The 11,716-nt window shown below is 38.5% G+C and overlaps 1 protein-coding gene across 3 annotated transcripts in view; it reads right to left on the bottom strand.

The window, feature by feature from the left end:
• LOC118948714 (aminoacyl tRNA synthase complex-interacting multifunctional protein 1) overlaps positions 1–5,789 on the bottom strand; it is a 40,231-nt gene extending 34,442 nt beyond the window's left edge. Inside the window, exon 1 of one of the 3 annotated variants that reach the window (XM_090183232.1) lies at positions 5,623–5,789. In XM_090183232.1, the coding sequence (XP_090039358.1) occupies positions 5,623–5,660 (38 nt within the window). In that variant the 5' untranslated portion in view covers positions 5,661–5,789. The remainder of the gene's footprint in view (positions 1–5,622) is intronic. The other 2 variants (XM_090183231.1, XM_090183233.1) reach the window with 2 other exon arrangements.
• Between the last annotated feature and the right edge of the window lie 5,927 nt (positions 5,790–11,716).

The raw sequence follows: 11,716 nt of genomic DNA, 5'->3' as shown, positions 1-11,716 counted from the left end.
TTTTTTGTTTCAGTGTTTCATTCTTTATTAAATTACAATGAATACTTACCCACGCTGCACCTTGGTCCTTTATTTCTCCCGACGACAACCATTACACCAACCAAAAACACGGAGACCCAGAAAACCTGAGTCTACGCCTGCCTGGTGTGTTCCTTGTTCTTCATGATGCTCTCTGCGCTTTTAACGGACCTCTGAGACTATCACAGTGCAGGTGCATTTATACGGAGACTTGATTACACACAGGTGGATTGTATTTATCATCATTAGTCATTTAGGTCAACATTGGATCATTCAGAGATCCTTACTGAACTTCTGGAGAGAGTTTGCTGCACTGAAAGTGAAGGGGCTGAATAATTTTGCACGCCCAATTTTTCAGTTTTTGATTTGTTAAAAAAGTTTGAAATATCCAATAAATGTCGTTCCACTTCATGATTGTGTCCCACTTGTTGTTGATTCTTCACAAAAAAATACAGTTTTATATCTTTATGTTTGAAGCCTGAAATGTGGCAAAAGGTCACAAAGTTCAAGGGGGCCGAATACTTTCGCAAGGCACTGTACATACACTATATAGACCTACAGACACTTTATAGACACTATATAGACCTACATACACAATATAGACCTATGGACACAATATAGACCTACATACACTATATAGACCTATAGACACTATATAGACCTACAGACACTGTATAGACCTACAGACACTATATAGACCTATAGACACTATATAGACCTATAGACACTATATAGACCTATATACTCTATATAGACACTAGATATACCTACAGACACTATATAGACCTATAGACACTATATAGACCTATAGACACTATATAGACCTATAGACACTATATAGACCTATAGACACTATATAGACCTATGGACACAATATAGACCTACATACACTATATAGACCTATAGACACTATATAGACCTACAGACACTGTATAGACCTACAGACACTATATAGACCTATAGACACTATATAGACCTATAGACACTATATAGACCTATATACTCTATATAGACACTAGATATACCTACAGACACTATATAGACCTATAGACACTATATAGACCTATATACTCTATATAGACACTAGATATACCTACAGACACTATATAGACCTATAGACACTATATAGACCTATAGACACTATATAGACCTATACACACTATATAGACCTATAGACACTATATAGACCTATACACACTATATAGACCTATAGACACTATATAGACACTATATAGACCTACATACACTATATAGACACTATATATACCTACAAACACTATATAGACACTATATAGACCTACATACACTATATAGACCTATAGACACTATAAGGACCTACAGACACTTTATAGACACTATATAGACCTACATACACTATATAGACCTATAGACACTTTATAGACACTATATAGACCTACATACACTATATAGACACTATGTAGACACTATATAGACCTACAGACACTATATAGACACTACATAGACCTATAGACACTATACAGACACTATGTAGACACTATATAGACCTACAGACACTATATAGACACTACATAGACCTATAGACACTATACAGACTATATAGACATACAGACACTATATAGACCTATAGACACTATATAGACCTATAGACACTATATAGACCTATAGACACTATATAGACACTATATAGACCTACAGACACAATATAGACCTATAGACACTATATAGACCTATGGACACAATATAGACCTACATACACTATATAGACCTATAGACACTATATAGACCTACAGACACTGTATAGACCTACAGACACTATATAGACCTATAGACACTATATAGACCTATAGACACTATATAGACCTATATACTCTATATAGACACTAGATATACCTACAGACACTATATAGACCTATAGACACTATATAGACCTATAGACACTATATAGACCTATAGACACTATATAGACCTATAGACACTATATAGACCTATGGACACAATATAGACCTACATACACTATATAGACCTATAGACACTATATAGACCTACAGACACTGTATAGACCTACAGACACTATATAGACCTATAGACACTATATAGACCTATAGACACTATATAGACCTATATACTCTATATAGACACTAGATATACCTACAGACACTATATAGACCTATAGACACTATATAGACCTATAGACACTATATAGACCTATAGACACTATATAGACCTATACACACTATATAGACCTATAGACACTATATAGACCTATACACACTATATAGACACTATATAGACCTATACACACCATATAGACCTATAGACACTATATAGACCTATAGACACTATATAGACCTATACACACTATATAGACCTATAGACACTATATAGACCTATACACACTATATAGACACTATATAGACCTATACACACTATATAGACCTACATACACTATATAGACACTATATATACCTACAAACACTATATAGACCTATAGACACTATAAGGACCTACAGACACTTTATAGACACTATATAGACCTACATACACTATATAGACACTATGTAGACACTATATAGACCTACAGACACTATATAGACACTACATAGACCTATAGACACTATACAGACACTATGTAGACACTATATAGACCTACAGACACTATATAGACACTACATAGACCTATAGACACTATACAGACTATATAGACATACAGACACTATATAGACCTATAGACACTATATAGACCTATAGACACTATATAGACCTATAGACACTATATAGACACTATATAGACCTATAGACACTATATAGACACTATATAGACCTATAGACACTATATAGACCTACAGAAACAATATAGACCTATAGACACTATATAGACACTATATAGACACTATATAGACCTACAGACACTATATAGACCTATAGACACTATATAGACACTATATAGACCTACAGACACTATATAGACCTATAGACACTATATAGACACTATATAGACCTACAGACACTATATAGACCTATAGACACTATATAGACACTATATAGACCTATAGACACTATATAGACCTACAGAAACAATATAGACCTATAGACACTATATAGACCTATAGACACTATATAGACACTATATAGACACTATATAGACCTATAGACACTATATAGACCTATAGACACTATATAGACCTATAGACACTATATAGACCTATAGACACTATATAGACCTACAGAAACAATATAGACCTATAGACACTATATAGACCTATAGACACTATATAGACACTATATAGACACTATATAGACCTATAGACACTATATAGACCTACAGAAACAATATAGACCTATAGACACTATATAGACCTATAGACACTATATAGACCTATAGACACTATATAGACACTATATAGACACTATATAGACACTATATAGACCTATAGACACTATATAGACCTATAGACACTATATAGACACTATATAGACACTATATAGACCTATAGACACTATATAGACACTATATAGACCTATAGACACTATATAGACCTATAGACACTATATAGACCTATAGACACTATATAGACCTATAGACACTATATAGACACTATATAGACACTATATAGACACTATATAGACCTATAGACACTATATAGACCTATAGACACTATATAGACACTATATAGACACTATATAGACCTATAGACACTATATAGACACTATATAGACCTATAGACACTATATAGACACTATATAGACCTATAGACACTATATAGACACTATATAGACTATATAGACATACAGACACTATATAGACCTATAGACACTATATAGACCTATAGACACTATATAGACCTATAGACACTATATAGACACTATATAGACCTACAGACACTATATAGACCTATAGACACTATATAGACACTATATAGACACTATATAGACCTATAGACACTATATAGACACTATATAGACCTATAGACACTATATAGACATATAGACACTATATAGACACTATATAGACACTATATAGACCTACAGACACTATATAGACACTATATAGACCTATAGACACTATATAGACATATAGACACTATATAGACACTATACAGACTATATAGACCTACAGACACAATATAGACACTATATAGACACTATATATACCTACAGACACTATATAGACCTACAGACACAATATAGACACTATATAGACCTACAGACACTATATAGACACTATATAGACCTATAGACACTATACAGACTATATAGACATACAGACACTATATAGACCTACATACACTATATAGACATACAGACACTATATAGACCTACATACACTATATAGACACTATAAGGACCTACAGACACTATATAGACGCCATATAGACCTATAGACACTATATAGACGCCATATAGACCTATAGACACTATATAGACCAACAGACACAATATAAACACCATGTAGACACCATGTAGACCCTATATAGACCTACAGAAACTATATAGACCTATAGACACCATATAGACACTATATAGACCTATAGACATTATATAGACCTATAGACATTATATAGACCTATAGACACTATATAGACCTATAGACATTATATAGACCTATAGACATTATATAGACCTATAGACACTATATAGACCTATAGACACTATATAGACCTATAGACACTATATAGACCTATAGACACTATATAGACCTATAGACACTATATAGACCTATAGACACTATATAGACCTATAGACACCATATAGACACTATATAGACCTATAGACACCATATAGACACTATATAGACCTATAGACATTATATAGACCTATAGACACTATATAGACCTATATACACTTTATATACCTACAGACACAATATAGATACTATATAAACCTACAGACACTATATGCTACAGTTTTGGCATTGTAAGCTATCAAAACTCATAGACCTACAGCTCCAGGCTCAATGCAAGGTTGACAGAGAGAGAAGAAGAGCAGGCCCTACAGATCCAGGCTCAATATAAGGTTGAAAGAGAGAAGAAGGGAAGGCCCAACAGATCCAGGCTCAATGTAAGGTTGACAGAGAGAGAATAAGAGAAGGCCCTACAGATCCAGGCTCAATATAAGGTTGAAAGAGAGAAGAAGGGAAGGCCCAACAGATCCAGGCTCAATGTAAGGTTGACAGAGAGAGAATAAGAGAAGGCCCTACAGATCCAGGCTCAATATAAGGTTGACAGAGAGAGAAGAAGGGAAGGCCCAACAGATCCAGGCTCAATGTAAGGTTGACAGAGAGAGAAGAAGAGAAGGCCCTACAGATCCAGGCTCAATGTAAGGTTGACAGAGAGAGAAGAAGAGAAGGCCCTACAGATCCAGGCTCAATATAAGGTTGACAGAGAGAGAAGAAGAGAAGGCCCTACAGATCCAGGCTCAATGTAAGGTTGAAAGAGAGAAGAAGAGGCCCTACGGATCCAGGCTCAATATAAGGTTGACAGAGAGAGAAGAAGAGAAGGCCCTACAGATCCAGGCTCAATGTAAGGTTGACAGAGAGAGAATAAGAGAAGGCCCTACAGATCCAGGCTCAATGTAAGGTTGACAGAGAGAGAAGAAGAGAATGCAGGTATAAAAAGTAGTTACCTGTGTCTGTGGTGGGGTGGGTTATGTTTTTCAGCCATGGTAGAGAGAGAAGTTGCCGAGGCGTTGGATATAACCGGCCAACTGACCGACTGACATCTGGGGTTAACACTTCTCTCTCTATCCCCCAATCAATTTCTTCCTCTCTCTCGCTCTGTCTCTGCCTCTCTCTCTCTCTCTCTCCTCTCTCCCACATAGCTGACATTCTTCAACTAAGCACAACAGCAGGTGCGCTCACGGATCAAGTTCTCGCCAGTCTGTGGCCGTACCGCTCCTCCGCATCTTTCCCTGCGTGCCATGACATGAGCCTGTAGTGCACTGGGCCATACAGCCTTGGCCGCATACCACCCGTGGCAGGGTCGGGTTCAGGGAGAGGAGGGGAAAATCTACAGATGTAGGATCATAATTTTATCACTATTTTGTTGCTGAGAATTTCCTATCGGGATATGCAAACTTGTAAAAAGCCTCGTAAAAGTTTGTAATTTCCACTTTAAACTGTCCGATATGATTTGGTCTCAACGAAAAACGTATCAACACCCACAAAACATTATAGCTGGATTATGTAACTTTTTTTTGGTCGGGGTGTGACCCCGACCAAATTCACATAGAAATGTGAGTTATAGATCTGTCTCACTCAAAGCCAGTCTAAGAAGACAGTTCTATGTGCATTATTTCTACGCTTCCGCGCTCAAGTTCAGTTTTAGATTTATTTTTTTTACTCTAGGTTTTACCCACCAGCTTTAAACAGCTGAAAATACAGTACAATATTTTTGGTTTATGGAAAATATATTTCACAACGGTTTAGATGGTACAATGTTGGTTAAGGGGCTTGTAAAGTAAGCATATTCACGGTACGGTGTACCGGTTGTGACAAATACATGTGACAAATACAATTTGATTTGATTCTCTACACAATAACTGCTTGTTTTGCCACACAAACTGTAACTAGGTGAATTAGTAAAGTTTTGGTAACCAGGAAATGACAAGAGTGATTTCTGCATATAGCACCTTTAATTATAGCCATATCCACATGATAATTCACATTTCCTGTTGCTGCAAGGATTATTTTCCTGCTGTCGTTAACTGGCTCAAATTAAGAGCTTACATCTGTAGGGGGAAGATATGGGGAGACGGGGGACATCGGGACTAAAATAAGACCGCAGCTGTTCTTGAGACCAGAAACTAAGACATCCGTGTCTTAAAGAAGAGAACAACTCGCTGGGGCGCACACTGGTTGAATCAAGTGTTTCATTTCAATCAAATTACGTTGAAACAATGTGAAATAGACGTTAAATTGACGTTTGTGCCCCGGTGGGAAACGGTCAACAGGCCTCTAGGTGATATTAAACCTGCTAATACGTACAAGTAGTTCACCTCTATCTCTCTCCATCAGGGTTGGGGTCAATTTGAATTGAAGAAAAAAATCTTTGACGTAAATAGTTTCTCCATTTGAGCTTACTAAATAAGAAGTCATTCAAATATACACTAACATCCCGGAGTCGCCTCTTCACTGTTGACGTTGAGACTGGTGTTTTGCGGGTACTATTTAATGAAGCTAGGGAATTTAGGGAATCTGTTAGTAGCTAACAGCTAGGCATAGTGTTATAGTCTGGATCTGGAGGGAATCTGTTAGTAGCTAACAGCTAGGTATAGTGTTATAGTCTGGACCTGGAGGGAATCTGTTAGTAGCTAACAGCTAGGTATAGTGTTATAGTCTGGACCTGGAGGGAATCTGTTAGTAGCTAACAGCTAGGTATAGTGTTATAGTCTGGATCTGGAGGGAATCTGTTAGTAGCTAACAGCTAGGTATAGTGTTATAGTCTGGACCTGGAGGGAATCTGTTAGTAGCTAACAGCTAGGTATAGTGTTATAGTCTGGACCTGGAGGGAATCTGTTAGTAGCTAACAGCTAGGTATAGTGTTATAGTCTGGACCTAGAGGGAATCTGTTAGTAGCTGACAGCTAGGTATAGTGTTATAGTCTGGACCTAGAGGGAATCTGTTAGTAGCTAACAGCTAGGTATAGTGTTATAGTCTGGACCTGGAGGGAATCTGTTAGTAGCTAACAGCTAGGTATAGTGTTATAGTCTGGACCTGGAGGGAATCTGTTAGTAGCTAACAGCTAGGTATAGTGTTATAGTCTGGACCTGTAGGGAATCTGTTAGTAGCTAACAGCTAGGTATAGTGTTATAGTCTGGACCTGGAGGGAATCTGTTAGTAGCTAACAGCTAGGTATAGTGTTATAGTCTGGACCTGTAGGGAATCTGTTAGTAGCTAACAGCTAGGTATAGTGTTATAGTCTGGACCTGGAGGGAATCTGTTAGTAGCTAACAGCTAGGTATAGTGTTATAGTCTGGACCTGGAGGGAATCTGTTAGTAGCTAACAGCTAGGTATAGTGTTATAGTCTGGACCTGGAGGGAATCTGTTAGTAGCTAACAGCTAGGTATAGTGTTATAGTCTGGACCTGGAGGGAATCTGTTAGTAGCTAACAGCTAGGTATAGTGTTATAGTCTGGACCTGTAGGGAATCTGTTAGTAGCTAACAGCTAGGTATAGTGTTATAGTCTGGACCTGTAGGGAATCTGTTAGTAGCTAACAGCTAGGTATAGTGTTATAGTCTGGACCTGGAGGGAATCTGTTAGTAGCTAACAGCTAGGTATAGTGTTATAGTCTGGACCTGTAGGGAATCTGTTAGTAGCTAACAGCTAGGTATAGTGTTATAGTCTGGATCTGTAGGGAATCTGTTAGTAGCTAACAGCTAGGTATAGTGTTATAGTCTGGATCTGGAGGGAATCTGTTAGTAGCTAACAGCTAGGTATAGTGTTATAGTCTGGACCTGTAGGGAATCTGTTAGTAGCTAACAGCTAGGTATAGTGTTATAGTCTGGACCTGTAGGGAATCTGTTAGTAGCTAACAGCTAGGTATAGTGTTATAGTCTGGACCTGTAGGGAATCTGTTAGTAGCTAACAGCTAGGTATAGTGTTATAGTCTGGACCTGGAGGGAATCTGTTAGTAGCTAACAGCTAGGTATAGTGTTATAGTCTGGACCTGGAGGGAATCTGTTAGTAGCTAACACCTAGGTATAGTGTTATAGTCTGGACCTGGAGGGAATCTGTTAGTAGCTAACACCTAGGTATAGTGTTATAGTCTGGACCTGGAGGGAATCTGTTAGTAGCTAACACCTAGGTATAGTGTTATAGTCTGGACCTGGAGGGAATCTGTTAGTAGCTAACAGCTAGGTATAGTGTTATAGTCTGGACCTGGAGGGAATCTGTTAGTAGCTAACAGCTAGGTATAGTGTTATAGTCTGGACCTGGAGGGAATCTGTTAGTAGCTAACAGCTAGGTATAGTGTTATAGTCTGGACCTGGAGGGAATCTGTTAGTAGCTAACAGCTAGGTATAGTGTTATAGTCTGGACCTGGAGGGAATCTGTTAGTAGCTAACACCTAGGTATAGTGTTATAGTCTGGACCTGGAGGGAATCTGTTAGTAGCTAACACCTAGGTATAGTGTTATAGTCTGGACCTGGAGGGAATCTGTTAGTAGCTAACACCTAGGTATAGTGTTATAGTCTGGACCTGGAGGGAATCTGTTAGTAGCTAACACCTAGGTATAGTGTTATAGTCTGGACCTGGAGGGAATCTGTTAGTAGCTAACACCTAGGTATAGTGTTATAGTCTGGACCTGGAGGGAATCTGTTAGTAGCTAACACCTAGGTATGGTGTTATGAACCCTACTAGTTTAAGTAGTACAAGTCTTCAATACTCACTTGACCTCTTCGTCCCAAATTACTCCCATTTCCCTATATAGTGTACTACTTTTGACCAGAGTGCACTATATAGGGAATAGGGACACATTTGGAATGGAGACACTATCATTCTCTAAAGATATACTGTTTAGTCCTTCCTCATCACTCAGTGAACATCAGCTTGCCTGAGAGAGAGAGAAGGGGTATAGGGGTGGCAGGTAGCCTAGCAGTTAAGAATGTTGGGGCCAGTAACTGAAATGTTCACTGGTTCGAATCCCCGAGCCAACTATGTGAAAAAATCTGTTAATGTGCCCTTGAGCAAGGCACTTAACCTTAATTACTCCTGTAAGTCGCTCTGGATAAGAGCATTTGCTAAACTACTAGAATGTAACATTTAGTGAGGGAGGGAGTGAATACTTAGGTTCCATGTGTAATTGCATGGCACAGTCTGTTCAACACTCCAAATGTATTTTTCATTGACCAATGGCGCCCTCTGATGGTGAAAATATCACAATGCCTCAAAACTCATATCCTCCCTCTTCACTGTATTGAGCCCCCTAAAGGTCAAAAACAGGGGAATGGTTCCAAACCTTACTCCTCCATTAATTTTTTCATAGGGAATTTTTTTGAAACACTTAAAATAAGGGCTGAGTTTTGTGAAGGCTTTACCCTGACCCTTACCCTTTCATGTCAATATCTTTGGACAGGGTGACTTTTATCAATATATTCGGCTCTATTTACTCTCAGATTTGACATGGTAATCAAAACGCCCCGTCAGGGTAGACCTACACGAAACACAGCCCATATTTGAAGTGCTTCTAAAATCCCCTATGGGGGGATATTAATGGTGGAAAAAACAATTGGAACTATTTCCTTGTTTGACCCCTAGGATTTATGGGTATTATGACTCATACTGTGGTACTCTTTAAGTATGCAGTCATATGGTCTATTGTTATACCCTGTAGGTCGAAGCCATAGACATTGAAACCAGTAGCACGTGGTCCTGTGTGACGACAAATGTCAGAATGGATCAGTATTTAATGAAATATCTAGTAGTCAGAATGGATCAGTATTTAATGAAATATCTAGTAGTCAGAATGGATCACTATTTAATGAAATATCTAGTAGTCAGAATGGATCATTATTTAATGAAATATCTAGTAGTCAGAATGATCACTATTTAATGAAATATCTAGTAGTCAGAATGGATCACTATTTAATTAAATATGTAGTAGTCAGAATGCTAACGTATAGAATTGTTTTAAGATGGTCATAAAATAGATCATTTCGACATTTAATGTTTTATCTTAGGACCCCTGTAGGTACAAAAATATATACAAACAGGCCTCCCGAGTGGCGCGGCGATCTAAGGCAATGCATCGCAATGCTTGAGGCGTCACTACAGACCCGGGTTTGATCCCAGGCTGTGTCACAGCCGGGCCGTGACCGGGAGACCCATGAAGAGGCGCACAATTCGCCCAGCGTCGTCTGGGTTAGAGGAGGGTTTGGCCGGTCGGGATTTCCTTGTCCCATGGCACTCTAGCGACTCCTTGTGGCGGGGCTGGGCGCCTTCAAGCTGACTTCGGTTGTCAGCTGGGCGGTGTTTCCTCCGACGCATTGGTGCGGCTGGCTTCTGAGTTAGGTGAGCAGTGTGTCAAGAAGCAGTGGGGGTCGTGCTTGGCAGGGTCGAGCTCTCGACCTTCACCTCTCCCGAGTTGCAGCAAGACTGGATATCATGAAATTGGAGGGGAAAAGGATAAAAGTACACACAAAAAAAGTATATATAATTATATACAGTACCAAGTAAACAGTTTGGACACACCGACTCATTCCAGGGTTTTTCTTTATTTTTAAACACTGCATGACTGACATTAAACCCTGTATAACTGACAGTAAACACTGCATGACTGACATTAAACCCTGTATAACTGACAGTAAACACTGCATGACTGACATTAAACCCTGTATAACTGACAGTAAACACTGCATGACTGACATTAAACCCTGTATAACTGACAGTAAACACTGCATGACTGACATTAAACCCTGTATAACTGACAGTAAACCCTGTATGACTGACAGTAAACCCTGTATAACTGACAGTAAACACTGCATGACTGACATTAAACCCTGTATAACTGACAGTAAACCCTGTATGACTGACATTAAAGCCTGTATAACTGACATTAAACCCTGTATGACTGACATTAAAGCCTGTATGACTGACATTAAACCCTGTATGACTGACAGTAAACCCTATATGACTGACAGTAAACCCTGGATGACTGACAGTAAACCCTGTATAAACCCTGTATGACTGACAGTAAACCCTGTATGACTGACAGTAAACC

This window comes from Oncorhynchus mykiss, chromosome 9 (assembly GCF_057628025.1).
Source record: "Oncorhynchus mykiss isolate SJ-2025 chromosome 9, ASM5762802v1, whole genome shotgun sequence".
Lineage (NCBI taxonomy): Eukaryota > Metazoa > Chordata > Actinopteri > Salmoniformes > Salmonidae > Oncorhynchus > Oncorhynchus mykiss.
Note: the sequence above shows the minus strand (reverse complement) of the source record. Positions and strands in the feature narration are given on the sequence as shown.